The sequence below is a fragment of the Panulirus ornatus genome, chromosome 31 (assembly GCF_036320965.1).
Source record: "Panulirus ornatus isolate Po-2019 chromosome 31, ASM3632096v1, whole genome shotgun sequence".
In the NCBI taxonomy this organism is placed as follows: Eukaryota; Metazoa; Arthropoda; class Malacostraca; order Decapoda; family Palinuridae; genus Panulirus; species Panulirus ornatus.
Window position 1 is genome coordinate 2,800,830 of NC_092254.1, and position 22,161 is coordinate 2,822,990.

General features: G+C 39.7%; 1 protein-coding gene across 10 annotated transcripts in view; it reads right to left on the minus strand.

Annotated features, from left to right (window-relative positions):
- LOC139758688 (mucolipin-3-like) overlaps nucleotides 1-16,836 on the minus strand; it is a 48,878-nt gene extending 32,042 nt beyond the window's left edge. Inside the window, exons 1-4 of one of the 10 annotated variants that reach the window (XM_071680314.1) lie at nucleotides 16,542-16,836; nucleotides 4,551-4,764; nucleotides 3,040-3,139; nucleotides 530-721 (exon numbers count right to left, since the gene is read on the minus strand). In XM_071680314.1, coding sequence (XP_071536415.1) covers nucleotides 530-721; nucleotides 3,040-3,139; nucleotides 4,551-4,764; nucleotides 16,542-16,590 — 555 coding nt within the window. In that variant the 5' untranslated portion in view covers nucleotides 16,591-16,836. Of the gene's footprint in view, nucleotides 1-529; nucleotides 722-3,039; nucleotides 3,140-4,550; nucleotides 4,765-7,213; nucleotides 7,927-9,246; nucleotides 9,437-11,714; nucleotides 12,343-12,372; nucleotides 12,785-15,079; nucleotides 15,355-16,541 lie in introns of those variants that run through there. The other 9 variants (XM_071680315.1, XM_071680312.1, XM_071680316.1 and 6 more) reach the window with 9 other exon arrangements.
- Between the last annotated feature and the right edge of the window lie 5,325 nt (nucleotides 16,837-22,161).

Sequence of the window (22,161 nt, forward strand, 5' to 3'; positions counted from 1 at the left end):
AAGTCATGTAAGTCATTCAGTAAAGAAGATACTTGACTGTAAAGCTGAGGTGAATGGAGAGGAAAGAGACTGCAAAAGAGATAGACAAAAGCTTTACATAAAGTGATAATGGCTAGAGTTATTTCAGAGGAGAAAGACAGACAGAGGATTTATTTCTATTCACGTGCAAGGGAGTCATTTTGTGTCAAGTTTGCTTGCGAGTGGAAACATTAGTCTCACTTAACAGATCAACTGAGTTTGAAAAGTGAAAAATTGTGAAAATTTATTAAATGTGGAAGTCTACATCCACTTTTGCACATTGGTCATAAGGAGAGGATGGGTGCTAGTAAATCTAAAGGCTGTATGCACAAACTCTACCTGATGTAAATGAGACTAAAATGAAAGTAAGCTAAATTAACAAACAGATTAACAAAATAACAAAAGGAAAATCTGGCTAAAAACAGACAAAAGTTTTCTCGGGACAAATTTATTTCTAGAGGTCAAAGTGAAGTTTTAAAACCACAAGTATAAACTATATAAAAATGCTCACCGCAATCACTGCATATTCCAAATATTCATAAAAAATGGACTTTTTGTACACTGCTAAAGGGCCATTAGATGGAGGGTAGGCTTGAATTTCCCTTGAGGTATCCCACTCCTTGATGAACAGGTGTGAAAATGAAACCTTGGTGTCCCAGAGGTAGTTGACATGATTGTAGCGCTGCTGGGCAAACAGGCACAGCTAGAACAAAAGAAAGTATATTTCAATCACACATGACACTGAAATCAAATTAAACCAAAGTCCCCTTGGCCTTAGTCACTAAAAATGGTACTACCATGTTAAAAAAAAGAGATACCCTCTTACACTGAATGTCCTATACTTGAGCCACAGACACAATACAAGGTTACATGATAGTGACAGTGCACATTTCAGTTTCACACAAACTATTAAAGGTTATTATCTTCCAGCATGGTTTTAAATAATTCCCATCATACAATCAGTTTTCACAACCTTTAACTGCTTCCCCAATCATACTTTCCCCTCAAATGCCATCATGTCTTCTAAAGGAAATCAAAAGTTGGAGAAATATTTACACTGCACAGGGATAAACACAGCCAACTCCTTGACAGAGAAGTTACAAGCAATTACATTAATATCAAAAGTATCTTTATTCTAGGTAAAAACATTTATTTTATATGTATCTGCCTTTCCCGTCAGTCAGGTAGCAACAAGGTCAAATGAACAATGGTCTTACTTACACACACCTAATGTCTCTTCCATATATAATATCCTGAAGTCTAGACTACCACCTACTTCCAAACCATACAGAATACTCCATAGTTTACCTTTCCCTTTTACCTTTACAGATGGATTAAAAAGGAAACAGGTACAACTACTGCCACTCATGTGCTAATTAAACAATGACACAAAGTGTCAAATACAAAAGGTAAAAATACAAAGTTCTTTCATTAATACTGCTAATGTCTTTCACAACTCCAATACCTTGCCTTAATTAAACTAAAATACACATTAACTACTTCAATCGCATATCACTGAAACAATGTGTAAGTTTCTTGAAAAGTTGATTATATAAATATGTCCCTAGTTTGTTTGATAAAAATCTAAAATAGCAAGTAACAATTACAGCATTTTGTTAAACTTTGCACGATCAAATCTAAGAAGCAATAGATGGGTGTCCCCTTTCAAATAACTGAGAGCCAACATATCATGCACATGGAGAGAGATGTCTCTAAATGCTTGTCATTCTATGCTGTTCAAATAATTTCTTTTATCAAGGAAGAAAATTTTGTAATACATCCCTACAACCAAAATTCAGGCAATCCTGTAAGGATTTGTGTCATTTACAGAGCACCAAAAATGTCTCTCTCTTACATTCTTTAACACACTTCTTCATTATTCATTATTTTCTACAGGCTCATGGCAAAAGCTGTTTGTGCTCTTTAAATACTTACATTTCTCAACTTACAGGAATGAAACATATGGGTCATGTGCAAGTTCCAAAGCACATGTTAATTTTGCAAAGTTCTGAAAATCACTATCTTCTGAATAAATATTTGTAGTGTCATTTCCTTTTCTTTACCTTCAGTATTTCTTCATAATACATTATTTGGTCTCAAGGAAAAGTGAAGCTGTACTTACTGATTTTACAAAACAAAAATAAGCTAAACATAAATGAGCCCATAAATTTTATCAGAATAAAAATATAAGGAAATTCTTAATTATCAATGTACTTTATGTTTAAACCCATAACTCATTCCAAATAAAATTCATTTGAAAGTGGGAGATAACATTTCTGTAACAAAACAAAACACTCTTTTGTAATATTTTCAAGTTCCTTCTCCAGAAAAGATCTATTTTCTACCATCGTGAGTAAATATTCAAAGTCAACATAAATTCTTTTCATATACTCATTTCTAGTTCAATTACTTGACAACTGTTCCACAACTCAAGTGGCAAACTCAAACTATGAAGTTCCTCAGCAAGAGTCCTGAAAAAGTCTACTGGATCTCAAACCAATGAACACTGCTTCAAAGATTTTGCAAGATGCATCTGCAGAGAAGGTCCACTTTTGAGTTCAATATGTATTAACCTAATGAAGATAGTGCTGTGCATTATTTATGTAAATTAAACTCATGAAACTTAGGAAAAATATTCACTTCAAAATACTCTTATGCTCATTCAAAATATATTGGAGATCTGCCTAAACTACCAATGTTTAGTTTTTAAACTGCAATGATAACTGTGAAGTTATCATTAATGCACCCACACCTGTATAAATGCACTTATCTGTTAAATAACTTACAATATGGATCTCAAGGGGGGGAATAAAGTCCAAATGCTATTGGTAATGTATGCCATACATTCTATATAGAATAACCTTTGCATTGCAATGTGTTTTAAAAAATCACCTCCACAATGAAGAAAGTACAGCTGACTTAAAGAGGTGGAATGCAGATGCTTCTTGCAAGAGAAAAAATGAAACTGGATTATAAAGAACTTGATCTGTGAGAAACGATGAGAAAGTAAAAAAGTCTCACCTGTGCTGTGACAACAACAATTTTGAAAATCTGAAGTAATAGCTTCCATGGGAATCGGCGCCTTGCATGCCACTTCTCCATCGGGTTCATAAAAAAGAATCTGTTGAGTACAAATGTTTCAATCCACAAGTACCAAGATACATTGATCCACTTATAACCAATATCCTTGTTCTTACATCATCACAATTAGAAATTCATTCAGTATTGTTATGACATTTATGTATGAAGGAAGAAAACTGTTCTTCATGCAATTTAACGTTGACATTCTCCAGCTTTCCTGAAGGTATCTTCAATCTTATATGGGTATGTTTGAAGGAATAGTAGCTCCAACAATATCATATGGTTCCAAGGCATGGGACAGAGACAGGGTTGTGTGGAGGAGGGTGGATGTGTTGGAAATGAAAGGTTTGAGGACAATATGTGGCATGAAGTGGTTTAATCGAGTAAGTAATGAAAGGGTAAGAGAGCTGTTTGGTAATAAAATAAGTGTGGTTGAGAGAACAGAAGAGGATGTGTTGAAATGGTTTGGACATACGAAGCGAATGAGTGACGAAAGGTTGACAAAAAGGATATCTGTGTTAAGAGGTGGAAGGAACAAAAAGAAGCAGGAGACCAAATAGGAGGTGGAAGGATGGAGCGACAAAGATCTTGAACAATCGGGGCCTGAACATGCAAGTGGTGAGAGGGGTGCATGGAGGAGTAAATTGGAACGATATGGTATACTAGGGTCGATGTGCCATCAATGGACTCAACCAAGGCACGTGAAAAGTCTGGGGTAAAACACGGAAAGGTCTGCAGTAGCACCAGAAAACGGACGAAGATTGGCCCATCCATTCATATATACATAAATGCCCATATACACACACATACATATATATATATATATATATACATATCAACATATATACATATGTATACATATACATACAAAACATTTACATATATACATATACATGTACACATTCATACTTGTTTGCCTTTTTCCACTCTTGGGACTACCCTGCTCCACAGGAAACAGCATCGCTAACCCCTCCTTCAGCGAGCTAGCACCAGGAAAACATACAGAAAAAAAAAATGCCACATTCATTCACACTCAGTCTCTAGCTGTCATTTGCAATGCACCAAAACCACAGCTCCCTATCCATATGCAGGCCCCAAAGACCTTTCCATGGTTTACCCGAGATATTTCACATACCCTGGTTCAGTCCACTGGCAGCACATCAACCCCTGTATACCACATCATTCCATTTCACTCTATTCCTTGCATCAGGTGTGCTACTTCCGACATTTAAAATAAAGTGGCACAAGCACACTTCCCAGAGGTAAAGTAAATTCAAAGTACAAGATTATCATGAAAAACCAAGAATCCTGTAATCTGGATACATGAAACATAAAAACAATTAAATCACCATTTCTGAGCAACAAATTCACTGCTTCACAGAAATCTTAAAAATATCATTAAAACTATAATCATAAAAAAATGTTCAAACTTCTATCACTGTCATCCTTACTTCAGCCTCCGTCTCATCCTGTCAGCAGTTATCTCTGGGTTGAATAGTCCATTTGTGGTGGTGGTAGTAGCTGAATCATCAAGATGACCACAATCTCCAACACTACCTATGCTGGATGTTACTGACCCATAATGAGAGCCACCATTATGCAGTGTAGTGGATACCTTGATCTCTGGTGGTGGCTGGCCAAAAACTTGAGCCATCTTCTCCAGTTCTAAAAAAAAAAAAAAATACAATATTGCATCATTTTGGACTAAGCCCAGTAAGGATCTTCTATTGAACAGTACAATGGCACAGTGCTATTGTACAAAGACAAAGGGGATAAAGGTGAGTGTTCAAACTACAGTTGTATAAGTTAGTTGAGTATTCCTAGGAAATCATATGGGAGGATACTAAGAGAGAGATGAAGGCATGTACAGAGCATCAGACTGGGGAAGAGCGTTGTGGTTTCCAAAGCGGTAGATGATGTGTGGATCAGGTGTTTGCTCTGAAGAATGTGTGTGAGAAATACTTATAAAAAGAGATGATTTGTTTGTAGCATTTAAGGATCTGGAGAAGGCATACTTGCGTGTCTTCATCCATTCCTGGCGCTACCCCGCCCCACAGGAAACAGCATCGCTACCCCATACTTCAGTGAGGTAGCACCAGGAAAACAGACAAGAGGTTACTGTGGTGCTTGTGATCTAGTATATGCATAACACAGGAGAAGGAAACACAATAAGTTCCCAAGTGCACTTTCAAGTAATGATTACATCATCAGGGGAGACACAAGAATGAGACAGTAGACGTATAACAGCAAGTTGATATACAAGAAGGAGATGTAGTTAAGATGCCACAGGTAAACAGGCATTACCTTGTCCTTTAACAACATTATCTCATGCATTACTTGGGTTTATATAGTAATAAAACATTATAAAAACTTCAAAAATAGTAAACAGCTGAAAAGCTACACAATGAGCTTGCACATATAAAATCCATTAATATCTATGGAAAAGACCGCAATTGGAAACAGATTTATCATTCAGAACTATCAGTGAAACAATCAATTTTATTTTTTAACTTCTTACACATTTTATGGACATATCCCAAAAATGCAACAACTTTACTTCAACAGGAAAAGTCTGTAAATCCAAGAACAAAATAATCTAAGCACATACAAATCTGTACGATTAAGCTCCACTTTTAGGATGCAGATATTTGAAAACATAAATATCAGTAACTGCCATATCAACTGACTAGTTACAGGGCACACAATATTACTAAACCTTCAGTGTGGACTGTGAAAGTAGAATTTAGACAACATATAATTCAAAACTGGATATGGCACCAATGATTACGGAATAGGTGCAATTAAATATCACAAAAAAGTAAAAATCAACAGAACCTTTGAAAACTTTCACCTGACATCTACCTCATTTCCAGAGTTATTAACAAAATAACACATGGTAAGCTTTGTTCACATGTTGTAGCCATGCAAGTTGAAGTGTGCATTCAAAGGAAGCTTACTTTGATCCTTTTCATCTGAAAGTTCATGTATATCCCAATCCTCTCTTAAATTCATAGTCCTAATAAAACTGATATAAACAAATTCTAAAGAAACATTTCATAAACTTTAAAAGGAAGCTTAAAAAATCTTGCATTCAAATACATTTACCTATTTCAAAGCATGGAGGAAACATATAACACTTGCACTGGTATCTCACAACTGCACCAATGAAAATTAAGGTAAATTTTGGCCTCTATTCATGTATGGCTGAGTTTTCACGTATAGTTAATTTTTGCTTACTTTCTTTAAGTTCTCCATCATTAACTGTTCTTCTCCCTTCATTCGTAGAGCCCTCCCAGATTCACTAAACTTGCCATGTAATCATTCAACTTGCATCACAGTAAATTCCACGGGTAACTATGTTTTTTATTGAGTGCAACACAATGATCAATTTGTTTTTCATCAATACTCAAGTTCATAGAGTATAAGTTGACCATCAGTACCATGGTATTAAAAAGGTTAAGTACTGCCATGAATTGAAATGTACAACAGACCTCCTTTTCCACTGGCAGTATGGTATATTGTAAAAAGACCATAAAAATGCTGTGCATGTGTGCAAAACTTTTCAGTTTTGATGAGGTTTACATCTAACTGGTGGGTACCTGTAAGCATCTGAATGCATACAAAAGGAGAATAGGTTTCATTTTTTCTCTCTCTGAAAGTTCCTCAAGATATATTTATGATTATTTTCAGATTCTAAAACTGATAAAAAATATATATGAAATGTTTTCAAAAGGTTTTAGATTTCTGTTAATTTACGGAAGTGTTCTGTACATCAAACTAATTATCACTACAATCTCCCTGATCTTCACAGCTCTCCATACTATCAGCTTATCTATAGTCACAGGGCAAAAAGAATCTTAAGCCCCCTAGCACATTTTCAGTGTCAATACAATTTACATCCCTTGCAAAACATACCATATTATATCCAAGATGGAGACATAACAGTGCTAAATGTCAATTCTATCATTAGCAGTATCTGAAATAATATGTTCACATTAACCACATATAAAACAGTGCATGCCTCTCCTATTGGCCAACCAGCCACAAGGATATAAACTTTCACCCACCATTGCAGGTCAGGCTGAGGCATGCAATACCAAATGGATCAACAAACCATCATCACTCTCATTAACCCCAGACCATGAGCCAGATCGACCTCGAGCCTTCACCCGCGAGGTTCTCCGCCCCTGACCTGTCAAGGGTCTAGGCACAGCAGGAGTGTCCTGGGGTTGTGTACGGAACTGTGTCAACTTCTCACCCTCGCCAGTTGCCTGGCCAGACTGTGGTCCTCCTCTAGACTTGCACTCCTGCCTCACATCCAGCTGCTGCTCCTGCTGCTCTGGTACACTCTGGTCGTCCTGAACTCTCTCATCTCTCGAATTCCGCCGTATGTGACACTGTCCATGGTTTGCAGGGTTCATATTTCCAGTATCACACACATATATACACTAACTATCTCTGCCCGTGTTTGTGGAAGGAGGAACTGTGGGGACACAACAGAGACGTCCCACTTTGTGGCTTTGTTGATGTTATGGTACAGCAGCTGATCACATGACGTCACCCGTGATGCACTCTCTCACTTCACAGGACAAGTCTGTCATTTGCCATTGTAGTTACACTATCTTTTAAATCTAATATTAGTTTTCAAATAATATTGTATGTGGAAATTTAATAATCAAGTCTGTTTCAACTAGGTAGTACTGGGGTACATGGGGAAATGCTTTGTTCTTAATTCCTAGAACTCCAGCAAATGTCACTACTTCACTTTATCAATGAAAAAAATCTTAGAAACAATACCCTTGATCTTTGTAGATGTAATTACCATTGACTTATTGATACAAATTAACAACTTTATCAAAATTTCATCAAATAAGAGGAGGAAATATAGTAGTTGAAATCATTACATCAGCTGTTTGTCTACATCCCATATCGTTTCTTATCAGTATACTTTCAAGTAGAAAAAATAACAGTTCGTGATACAAGTGGAAAATGCATTTTTTTTTTCTAAAAGTCTCAGAGAACCAAGTATCCTAAATGTCACCAGTACGTTTCATGATTTATACATGAAAACGGGAAGTTACTCAAGTATGACGCCTTACTGTTGAACACGTTCATTCTTTTTTATTTATTTTCTGGGGAGCTCATTTCACGAGAGTTACACACGAGCCGTCCTGTGCCAATATTGGTATCCCGGGTACACACATCAGACTTGTGCTAATGATGACCCACCCGAGAACAGGCTGTCATTGACAAAATCCCGTGCCAGGCCTGATCTCTCAATACAGGCACACGTACAGACACACTAAAACTCTCCCAGTACAACACAATTAGTAATCACACAGTGATTATTTCATTCGTCTGGGGTGATATGAACACACAAGTATTTCCATATATTTTCTGAACCTTAACCAATTATTCTATAATAACCTGTGCGGGAGGTTATCGTCGTTGGAAGCATGAGCGAACTGCATGTTTGGCGAGACATTGGTCTGTAGCTCTTAACCTTGTACGGGAGGAAATATATTTTCTATTATTTGTATATACTGGGAGACGGGGCATTACACATGCAGGGCCAACCTCCTACCTTCCCTTTCAAACAACACACGTTCCCCAGTGATGACAGCATTATCTTCACGAAAATGTTGGTTATCATGAACAAGAATTTATAGCTGACCATCATGTCCTCCTTATCTTTCCTCTACAGCAAGCAGTTCAGACTCTTTCCTCCTCTTTTCCTTACATACTCCACTCTGGTTTGGCAGCCTATCATGCTCATTCTATTCCTAGGGACCTTTTCTAGCACCTCGTAACTCCTTGAGAAAACTTAACCCGCTAAGGTATATTCCAGCCTGACCAACATGCATTCATTATACTTTCCCGAGAATTTTATGAACTTAAAGCCATCACTGTTGTTGTTATACATAAAATTAGCTTTGATGACCGTAATGTCATGTGCAAAGACAAGTTCCGGCTGACCGGCTACAGGGTTCCTCGCAATTCAGTCAAGTTCTACCTCATCTCCATTGCTCGACGTTTGTTAGCCATATGTGCGGCACTTTTTATACCACTGTTGTATTCTGAAGTGCCGATACCATATCATAAGTTGTCCGAAAAAAAAAAATCGTCAGCTTTAATTTCACACAGTACCTGAAGGTCGGTCACACCATCTGTCGGGTGAGTTATGACAACGAACTAAGAAGTCTGAGCAGGGTGTAGGAGCAGCCAGGCCAGGATGTTGTCTGGACGAGAGATGCAGGTGAACAGCAACGCTGGAGGTGTCCACACAGTATCCTGCTAGGGCAAATTACCCCATACCTGGCCAGACAAAGCACTTCACCTGAAAAATTAACTCCTGGTAAAGAAGTATGTTACTTATGTAAGCTGAGTAGCTACAAATCCCTGCCTAAGGAAATTCACAGTCGAAAACAGTAGTAAAAGATCAGCAATGTTCAAAGACTGAGAGCAGCATGGAATTCATCTTGCAATACACGAGTATAATCCAGCAAGGCAAGACACGGTGTTAATTTGTGGTCAACAGAGAGGAAGATCTTCGGTTGTAGGAACCCCGGTCACCTCCCTGGAGTACGTACGTACGTCCTGATAACAAACAACACCAAAGCTTCCAACTGTTTTGGTTCCCGGCGGTAAACGTTTTGTAATCTGGGCCATTGAACGTCATTACCTTATCTTTCTTACAGCTGACGCCAGCAGTGAGAACAATGAAGACTCCTTTCCACACCCTGGACGCTTATACTTATAGCATCCGGTACAGTGTGTACATACAGCTTCAGTCCTTAAGTCTATATAGAAAAGGAAGTCAAAACTACATGCCTGTTTTTCGTATAAGGGAAGCAATTGCATACTATTTACCATTCGGTCCCATATGGAAATATTCTCAGGAAATTACATATATTGGTTAAAACACTCTGCGTGTCACCCAAGGGAATGTCATCAGCTAGTGTGATAAACGAATATTGGGAGATAAATTGAGAAAAAGTATCCAAGTGTTGAAATATAAATAAAGTTCTTATATAAACATATATATATATATAAAGGTAAAACGGCCATTACTGTTATCTTAACCCACTATATTGGCGTTACAGAACATACATATGGAAGTAGATAGTAGCTGATTTTCCAGCTGTATGATTTATATCATCTCTTCAGTCAATACTTTTCTCATATATTTGACGAAAAGAAAATTTCTGAACATCGCGTGTGGGTTAGAGACGACCATTATCCGAAACGTAGCATGATTTTTTTGCTAAGGATGGCTGATCTTGGTAGCACATGTTATGACATATTTGTTCTAGTACGTACATAAGACTGTGAAAGCGTAACAACGGAAACTGGACTTGTGTTCATGAGAAGCAAAATACTTGCGTAATCCTTCTCACTCTGTTGCCGAGGAATTTCTTTGTAATAATTGCCCCTTTTGTAAGACGTGAGATAACATATCTTGGTGCTGGGCCTCGCCCTACTTGGTCAGACAAGAGGTCACCTGAGTATGACGGTTACCAGATAACAAGAATACCTTCCAAGGTATGTAGGTATCTTTCCAATATATAAAGCTACTAGTTTTAGAGAACACAACGGCCTGGCTGCACCACTGTTAACGTTCGCTGAAATTAGACGTAAGAATTTTCCCCCTAAGAAGTCTAGCTTATCACTGAAGACCAGGTTATCAAGAACGAGCTTTGAGAGTCGAAATGGGAAGTGTTAATTAAACGTCTAAACGAATCTTCAACTATTATAGCTGCATTCTCATACATACTGTAAAGTCCTAGATAGGGCATCACCGAGACAGAAAAGGGATTTTAAATACCTATAAACTGCACAGTAAATACTGATGTGAGTAAACTATTTTAATACACAGATAATATACTTAAGATGTCTTGTGTACTTGTAACCCACAATTTTGTCACTAGCGTTTATTTTTTCGTCAGAGAACGACCGGAATATCAATTTCAACGAAATCATTTCAGATTAACTTTTTGAATCTTTTTGATGTCTAAACTTGGATCTGGTTTCTTGACTAAACGTCTCTTCTCCGTTAGACCCGTGGTAGTACACCAACGCTCCCACGGTCCCCGGCTCTCGTACCACTACAGTATGATCATTTGCTAATCATACTACAAGAAATCCACACAAACACCAACCCCAGTTGCCCAAAGACTGAGCACTGTGCATAGTGCACGACAGAGACGTGACAGCGTGATAATAGACAAGGTCATCACATGGATGAGTCATACCGTCGTGCTCAAGGGTGTACTTAAACGGATTAAACGCGATATACATATTTATCCCATAACTAATTGACAATAGTTCAGAATTATAAGTCTGACATCTTCCTTTACTACCAGACTGATCATCAATGGAATTCAATTTTATTTTGCAGGTGAAAATCTTACTCGTTCATTTATGTAAATTTTACTGAAAGTATCTCATTCACTATTTCTCAGCACATCAGCATGGCACTACAGTTCATTATCTGTAAGCTGTAAACGAGTCCTCCATCTTATAAAAAGTTATCAGCGTTGTCAGACACTGGCTTCATGTAGTCCTTAAAAGTGACTACACCCTGGCAACAGTAAGTGTGGTCCCGTCTGACTTACCTGGTACACACACATTGTCCCTCCTAACCCATCCTGATATTTCTACCGTATGTACTCCAACAGCCTGCATCACTGGGTCATATCGCTCCCATATGAGCGCTCTGAACACAAAACAATACACTGTACTGATAACAAGTGTATATGGCACCTGATAACAAGAATAATGGTGGAACAAGTTAAAATGACTGAAGAGATAACCTTAAGCTAAAATTTCCTATTATTCCAAATACACCATGGCACAGCACCCCATACACAACGAACCCCCTAAAATCCATTACAAACTCTCATTTCAACAAAACCGTGGACAAAAATACTTCTTTTAATAATCGAATAACGAAACAAAACGGGTTTTTCGATCTTTCACCATTGGTAGTCATTGGAGTTGTTCGTTTCTTGCATACCGTCAGTTATCACATAAACACAAGTACAGATCTATTACATGTTCTTTTTATAATGGTTACAGGGGTTGTCAATGAGTTGGAAAAGGAAAATTCATCATTTCAAGGTATTTATCCACTGATCACGACAGCAAGACCCTTGGGGATATTATAGTAGCTGTGACCAGACTCTTAGTTATCGTGTTAAAGGCTCGTTCCGTCGTGATCAATGGTCATGTCGTCGTGCTCAAGGGTCTTCTCGTCGTACTCGAAAGTCGTACCGTCGTACTCAGGTGGTGAGAATCTAGCAGACTTCTGCTTGGCTGGCTGCTGTCTACTGGTCAGGAGCAGCAGGCAGAGTGGAGAGACTTGCCAAGGAATGCAACCAGAATATGTCAGGGAGAACACCCAAATGGCTGATCCCACAAGGCGCTGCGAACATCTTCGGATATAACATTAAATTTAGGTCTCACTTTTCTGTATCGTCAGCACTCAACGTCATAGTATAACCTCCACACATATATCCGGCACTCGATGTCACAGGATAACTTCTACAACCGCTAGCACTCGAAGTCAGTGTCTGCGTTCGCTATATGTCCTGCACTTCTGCTTACTTTACAATGTCATCTGTATACAACGTCCTACATGCAGGTTGTGCGTAACGACAGCAACAATCAACATCGTACTCCACTGCGGAACGCCACACATTATTGCCCTCGGCGGTATCTGGCAGCCCAATGTTGTTTATTGGGTTTTATGCTTAATGCTGCCAGACCGCCACTTTCATGTAACGAAAACCGATATAATAATACCCTAAATACCTTTATGTGTTAAAGTCAGCAGAGTACTAAGCGCATTTACGTTGTAAACACATATATAGTACTTGACAACACTACCTGAAGTACATACGTTACATAATAAACTTTCGTACTGCGTGACTCAGGGAATACCGCGATCTTTAACCTCCAAACTGAGTCATCCATTGAAGAAAACATCATAATGGACCTAACAGTCGTTGTATCAAGAAATAGTAAGAATTGCAGCGAGTTGGTTGGTAGCCGTAAATGATCACATCAAGAACAGCGCTGCCAGACGCGAATGACTCGAAATTGATAAACCAAGAGAGTGATTCATACATTCAATATAGACAATGTCACGCTATGTACTTAAAAACGCTGATGCATAAGACGTGTGTAATCTGACGTGTGTAAACAGAGACCAGTAGACACACACACACTACTGAGAGACCATAGCTTGTCAGATGACTGGAAATCTGAGTTTGAGGTTAGTAACTTAAGATGATACTCAAGGATTGTGGGAAGACAAGAAAGCATATGTTACACGACCCAGCAAGAACAAGCCGCCGAGCAAACGCCAGAGATAATCAAGGTACAATGTTCGGTATCATCAACATGTACGTTCCTAATGGAGCCTTTGGCATGACGGTACGACCCCAAGAGTCGTGCCGTTGTGCCGTCTTGATATCAAATTCTCTAAGATCGCCAGCGTCCTGGGAGGAAGGTCATTCCATTAAAACTTGCTGCTGCCTACATCCACTTTCACTTCTCAGAAGCCAACGGGAATGTTCAAAAGTTCAGACGTGAACGACTGGCACTTACAAAATATGTTGCTTCAACAAAATATTTGTCATTCTACCTTAATATGATATATATGGAATTAACGAGGCCTTGTGTGTGTATTTACTGTGTGTACAGAGAGAGTTTTGTACTTGTGTTACCCCTTACATATTCGTCATGTGTCTATACACACACACACACCAGCTGTCACGCAACCATATATCGACCAACCTTCAAGGAAAGATAAACACCTGGGTTGGGTGTGGGTCGACTGCTGCTCCTAGGATCCGTGCCCATGAAGGCCTGGCAGTGGGCGGAACCGTGCTGACTCCTGGATAGCACCGCTAACCACTTCACCACAGAAACCCATGTTTATAAAGTGTTACGGGTAAGAGTTTTACACGTGTGTGTGTGTGTGTGTGTGTGTGTACTTATTAGCAATTACATATTTGTACTACACGGGGAGGAAATTCTATACCCATGGAGCCTCATCTCTTAACTTACCCTTTTATCTAATGTCTAAGCCTTGAAAATGTCATCATTTACCTCATTCTATTCATATGTTGCTCCAAGTACTTATTTACATCTTTTATTGCAACGTAGTTCATGCTTATTATCTTGGGTAAGAATTTTGGTTGTCCTGTCTATGAATTTTCCGAGGGACTGTTGTATCAACGTCGTCAAACTGGTTAAAAATCGAGTTTTCATCATCGTTACCCCCTTACTCCTCTCTCTTCAAGTGTACGCGCTTCTGTACCTCCCTGTATTCTTGATTCTTGTATATTTTATAGTCTTTAGTGTCTATTTTTGTTCTTTACCTTCAGTATTTACCTTTGGGAAGTTAAAGACTTTTCCGACCATCCGTGGCTCCTGTAGTTTACCTTTCCACGAGTTTTTGAATGACAGTCTCACACAAAAGTTCTGCGCTCAGGACAGTGAGTGGATCGATGGCAAATGGTAAAGTTTTCTGGGCTTTCACTTCTGGCGAGGCTTGACTGAACCACGAAGTTTTAATATAAAGTTTCAAAAGTTCAGACTGCCAGGTCTTAACTGCCAGGCGAAGTGTTTAACTGCTCCTGACAGTTTGACTGTAGCTGTGTGGTTTACCGATCATCTCATTATCAACCTGAAACCAATACTTTTTAGAACTATTTTTCTCTTCGGTGTTTGGAAAGTTGATGTAATACTGAATATCAGTAAAATTTTTTGATGATTAATTGTTCGAGTTACGTCGGGTCAAGTTTTAGTTATATGGACAAACAGTGCAAAGCCAAACGACAACCTCCTGTCAGCCTCTCATGTCAGCCACCAGTCCACTGCAATAGGATGCAAACAAACTATCCCTTCCAGTCACCTCGTTAAGAACGGAACTCAATATGAATCATCATCCTTGGGTCCGGCCAAGTCTTACCTCTTCTAACCTTTGGCTCTGTAACTGTCGACGGATCGCCATCGTCCGTACACTGTGGTTTCGTTGCACTCCTCCTCAAAATTGACACCAAGTTAGGCGTCCGGTGCATCTCTTCCCTTCAGATAAACCCCTTCAAACACGACGGTGCACTGGAATGCACGGCCACAGAGCTCCGTCGCTCAGTTTTGCCAGTACCAACACTGTAACAGTCGTCGACACACGTCACAAGTTCTCAACAGCAGCAATTCTGACCAGCGGCGGGTAGCGGAGGTGTCCAACCCGCTCCACCCTCACCACGCTCTCACACATTTTGAGACTTCGGCGCCCAACATGAATTTTTCATTGACTGAAATGGATAATGTATAACGGTATGCACAACCCCTGTTATATGTTGTGGTGATGGTGAGGTATGTATCGGGATTACATGCAAAGGCTTCAAACTAACCAGCAAATACTTCATGAAAAGAGACTGAATCTTTTATCATAAAACAAACCGTTGGATCCTTACGAGACAATGAAAGGTTCGGAGCGCCGTTCGAACGGAGAAAAGTGCAAGTATTTTCATAATGATCAAGAGTTCGGTATATTTTCAATAAATAACGTATCGACGCCATACATGATAAGAGGTAAATAAACCGCTGGAGTAACACCTCCCACACTTTTATGTTTGTGAAAGACGGAAAGAGGAATTTTGGCCAAACCTTAAGGAAATATCAAGTCAACCCTGTGTTGTGTCTACCAGTACCGAGACTACTGTTTCATGCTCCTCCCTACTCACCTCCCCAACACCTCACCATTTGCATTAAACTAATTTGATGAATGTCACTATAAAGATGACCTTATAGATAGCAATGTCGATCAACTCAAACGCCATAAATAGTTCCCATGATTTGTTGAATCTAAAAGAATACACATAAAAGTTCATGTAGAATATATAATGTGTGTGTGTGTGTGTGTGTGTGTGTGTGTGTGTGTAATAACGTATTTGTATGAGGACAGATGGCATTACACTTGAAAAGCTACATATGCCTCATGGTCATGAAAAAAAAAACTTTTCATTGACGAGTATTTTACATAGAGCATTGGAACGTGGGAGCAAGGATGATGTCCTGGGAAGGAAGTGAAGCAAAGGATGGCTGAAATGTAGTCGTGTTTGAGAGAATAGAGCTTACACAGATGGGCTCATCTTAAGAGTTAAGTTAGGTTAGGTTAGGGATATTACTGAACATTCCAGATACTGTAGAAGGTTACAATACAATGTACTAAGTCCCCGATCTCATTACGTAAACATTCTCCTGTTCCGTAGTCTCTCTCTCTCTCTCTCTCTCTCTCTCTCTCTCTCTCTCTCTCTCTCTCTCTCTCTCTCTCTCTCTCTCTCGTGTATCTTATCATCGTAAGAAGGCAGATCCTTCCTTCCCTGTGATGTTACAATCAACGAACAAGCACAAAATATGGTACTTACTGGAGATTTCTGCGGCGAATTCTCTAAGATCCTTGCACTCATCCCTCATCGTTCCTTCAAGTTAAGCACTGAAATATCTCAATATATCATCTGATACACAATGACATCATCTGATCACAAGCGTAGGCTTGAAATGGTCGACTGACACTTGCCTGTCTCACGCTAACTCTGCTTTAGTTCCCCTTGCGGAAAGCTATAGAGACGTCTTCACCAGTAATGCCTTTACGCTTCCGTATGCTTTGTTTAACTCCACATTTCCAGAAATTACTCTCTTAAAATTTTGCATGCAGTGTAAAACGTCCAAAGTACATGAACCCTACAGTGCCACACCCGCCACACCTTACACACCAACCGATCACAGACAATACCTAATCCCCTGTGAAGTTGTCTTCATCGGATGTTGTCATCGGCCGACCGATATCTCCACCTATTATTTGCCCCGATAATAATCTCTTGCTATTGTGATAACACCGGCAGCATCGGAGGAAGGACGTTATATACCGCCAGCACCCGTGGCATCACACATCCCCAGCACCAACGCTGACAATAAGGAGAACAAGACTGGAAAGAACGAAGCTTAATAACAACCACAACCAGAGTTCCCTACGTAGTACGTCAATGAGTACGACGGGACGAGATACGCTTCAATATGACGTACGACCCTTACGTATGATGGCCTGGATTTTGGCCCTACCCGCGTATAGTCCAAATTTTTACGTCGTCAAACTTGTGGGGCCGCACCATAGTGCCCGCTAGGAAACAACAATGCTCCCTTCTCAGCACTAATCCTAAGCCTCGGTAAAAATTTCCAGCTTTAGAGATTACAATTTCCAGATACCGTATTCAATTTCCAAGTCCAGGAAAAGCCTCAGATCTAGCTTAGGGTGAGTCTTCTCAAAGCCAAGCTTACACGAAAGGTTGTTTAAAAGTCTACCTTTTCACACACACACACACACACACACACACACACACACAACACACACACACACACAGGAATTCTATAAATGGTTGTAAACAAGATGAGTAATACAGACGCCTGCTGATAGCGACGACCGCTTATCTTAACGACCTATCGGAAAATCAACAGAAATCTCATCCAGGATTACGTAATAATCACTCTTTCAACACAAGGTTTCCTTATGTAACTACATCATATAGAGTTTCCTCAGGGATAAAGTCATGCAAGTATTTCTTACAGTCTACAACTCCACGTATGTTTACATCAGCCTGTTGTTTGGGTCTGACATGTTTCCCCTCCTGCCTAAACACGTTTGAATTTGAATTCCGCCAGACATTTCAAAGGACATATGATCAATGTTATATGACTGGACATTCGAGGGAAGGGAGCGTAGTGAGAAAAAAACAAATATGAATATGCAAATGTGGACTGGAAATTGTGGTGAAAGTGAGACAAGCACTCACAATGATTCAAACGGTAACACTGTCAACAGAGAAGTATTGTGCGTTAACAGTGTTGTCAGCAGTGAAGTATTCAATACCGTGTAACAGTAAACAAAAGCGAGGAGATCCAGACCACAGTTTAACGACAGTACAGCGTGACGTCACTAAGATTGGTTGGCAACATAATGTATTATTGGATTGGATGGCACTCGACTGCTGAATGGTCTTTACAAAGCCTTATAATCGTAACTTTGAAGCCGAAAAGGTAAAACAAAAAACAATTTTCATTTCGCACGAGGCATAATAAAGGCACAGGTCACAATAACCAGTAACTATTGTTTCACATATTCACAAGCGTTCATGTTATCGTCAGTGTTTGATAAGTAACGCACTGCTTTATCTGTAACGTATTTTTGAAATTATGATTTGCGTGTTATTATAATAATTAAAATATCGAGAGTAATCAAAGTGAGCAACTTAGAGGTATGCAAATACTGGGGTTCAAAAGTCTAACTTTGCCAAGTTGATGTTTATTTTGAATTCACTGATATTTACGTTGAAACAATTTATGGTAATGTCAATTATATTTATGTGTTATGAGTGTGAACGGATCAGACTAATTCATGCAGCTGGTAAATAATTGCACTGTATGCTAAAATGTTTATGTTAATTAACCCCTTGAGCACAATGTACGACCCCGAAGCTGGCCAGTATGACTCAGGAGTGGGCGGGCGTGAACTCTGACCTCGCCCTTAAGGCTTACTGGCCAACGGTAGAGCTAACTAACTGCTGTTATCAATTTTGTTCTTATATTCGCTTGGTGTCTATATATCGCAGGAATCAGGTTTAATTAACATCACTGATGTATCTTTATGTTAATTGTCTCGCTTGCTACAGATGCCATCTGTTTGCTGTATGTGCACTCAATCACTTTGACACAAGGTAGAGATAAGTGAGTGGAGGTTACAATCATTAACATCCAGGTCTCTGTCTATGATCTGCCAACCATGATGGACCCACGACAGGGAGATGAAGAGCTGCTGGGAAATACAACGTATATATTCATCTTGTGACCATGGTTGGAGAAACATACATTTGTTTTGTCTCACAGCAACTGTGGATATGGGTTCTGGTACTTGTGCCTTACCTGCTCCTATACGACCGTAACCTAGCCATCTAGCTAAGCCTTACGCTAGCGTAATAGGCCAGGCCATACTTAACAAGGGTCTTGCTGTGATGGCCGAGACGTTACACAACCCACCAAGCGCACACGAATATCCGTTAAGAAAATATATGAACCAATCCGGCCAATTGTATCCGTACGTATTTCGTACAGCGGCTGTGGCCTAACCCTAACCCACTGGTCAGTTAGAAACTCGATGGAAGTAAAGACCTGCTCAGGTCTGAGAAGAGACCATCATGTGACAATGGTCCGTGCAGGCACATAGCAGAAGGGGTCTACCAACAACGCCATATGAGGATGGTAGATCAGTGTCAGGCAATGCATAGCGCTCATGTACTTACACTCGTTCAAGATTACAATATCCTATAAATATTTATCTATATCCATCTATTTATCTATCTACAAACTTAAGTGTCAATTATCAACATATAGTTTTATCTATCTTCTCTTATTTGTCCTTAATGTACGTCTCTTATCTTTTCAATGATGGATAGTCATAGTTTGAGAACACTGGCTAACCTATATCTGTACCGGAAAAGCTAACTTCTCAAGAACAAACTTCAAATTGGCCGACCCAATATAGACAAAGTTTTACATAGTTCGCCCCCGAGCCTGTAGGGCAGAACTCTACCTCCGTTTTCTACTGAAGAAGAAGAAGAAGAAGAGGAAGGAGAAGAAGAAGAAGAAGAAGAAGAAGAAAAGAAATCCAAAATGTCCGCCAAGGAATGTTACTCAATAGTCCTCACGGTCATCACCATCACTACTGCTAATAACTTGATGTGTTGAGTGATTACCTCATTACGAGCCGTCGGTACCCACAGGAGAGTCAGCAACGGCTTTATATCTCCATAATCCTCTTTATCAACATCATTGTCACCAACACCACATCATGTTCAGGTTCGTCTAATCACCACGACCGCTACCATTACCACTATCATTATCACAACCACTATCATCATCATCATCATCACTATCATCCTCGGTCGTGACCACAATCAATATATGCTCCTCCTCCTCATCGAGGTCACACTCGAGGTTGACATAATCAGATCATCGGTCGAGGACGAGCTGTACCCCACCACTCTTGACTTACCTGAGTGTATGTGTATACACCCTAGCTACACCCTACCTATCCTGCCAGGGTGTTGTTACATACCCTACACCCCATCCAGCACCCTACACCCCATCCTGCACCCTATCTTACACCTTACCCCGTCTCCTCCTCCAAATATGACGCCATTAAAATAACAAATCATCAGTTCCATAATTATCATCATAATACACAACAAAGACGGCAAAACAGAGAGTAAAGGCAAACACACACTTGTTTGCCGTTTCCTACGTTAGCGAGTTAGCGACAGGAACAGACGAAGAAAGGCCATATCTGCTCACATCATCCATTCCCCAGCTATCATGTGTAATGCTCTCTGCCCACAATCAGGTTCTGCAGTCCTTTCCATGGTTTACCCCGGACGCTTCAGATGCCCTCGTACAGTCCACTGACAGCACGTCGACCCCAAATGACTAAATTTGTTACCCCTTCACTTTCCACCATTTTCTTTAATTAACTCTCGATTACGTTCTCTATGACTCATGACCTTTCACAATGTTTCCTTCGAAATCTACAAATTTAACCTTTATAAAGAGTAAATAATAATTCAAAAATTCGTTGATAGCTTGTGTACACTGAGTCTAATGTAATTCTAGTATCATCGAACTGCCACTGTGATCAGAAAACAATTTGATACCGAACTAGCAAACCAGAATTATTATGTCCCCTAAAGTACGCCGGTAGGACTCTCTTGAGCACAAGGGTATGATCCCTGAACAAGGCAGTACGACCCTTGACTACTACAGCTCCACTCTTGGTTCACTCTTTTGCTCAATAATATAACGTATGTACATACCATCACATTATTGCTCCAGGAGTCTCTTCTCTAAGGGCTTCCACCGCACACACACACACACACAGAGATATAAATAAATGAATATATATATATATATATATATATATATATATATATATATATATATATATATATATATATATATAATGTGATACAAGAGTCAGGTAAAGCCCAGTCTTTCTCCTGCGAGTCATAATTATCCCAAAGAACCTTTTCATGCGATTCCAAATTGGCTTTGTTTACTGAGAGAAATGTGACCCCCACCCCCATCAAAACCCTTGCCCACCCGGGCTTCCTGACCAGGCAACTTTAACACGCAGCTGCTGCTGCTGGTACAGCAGTAGTAGTGTCTTAGGTATATATATATATATATATATATATATATATATATATATATATATATATATATATATATATATATATATATATATATGTATATATATATATTCCCTCTAATCCATGGGGAAATTATACACAATAAGTTCCCAAGTGCACTTTCGTGTAATGATCACATCACTGCATGGCACGGGCCAGCCATAGCTATCTTGGGTGACAGGTACAGAAAGTGAGAAAAAGAATAAAGCAATTCATTAGAGTTCCTAAGCTTGTGTGCATGATGAACGAACACCAGTGTTCGAGGGATGGAAGTATCGCGACGCTCCACACAGCCAGCTCACGAAAACAGCACAGCGATCAACGCAGCTGGAGGCTTCTCGGTCAGCGAAGCAGCACCATCTCTCTCTCTCTCTCTCTCTCTCTCTCTCTCTCTCTCTCTCTCTCTCTCTCTCTCTCTCTCTCTCTCTCTCTCTTTCTACATGCCTCCTCTATAACTCGTGATTAACGAGAGCTATGGATCCCGAATACGAATCACGTAGCAGAGGGGAAACCGTAAAGGTCTTTATCCCTTTATCAAGCTCTTTGGTTATCGGCTATTGGGTCCTGACGACAAAGGAAGGGGTCAAAGCAGGTGGATGGGGAGGGGGGTGGGGGAGAGCAAAAGCTGAAGGGACGAGGTAAGCTAAAGCTGTGTGACGGGGATGAGCTAAAGCTGGGGGGGGAGTGGGTGGAGTGGAGAGGGTGGTTGACGAAGGACATACACACGTCAGGCTTCAATTAATTTGGCAGCAAG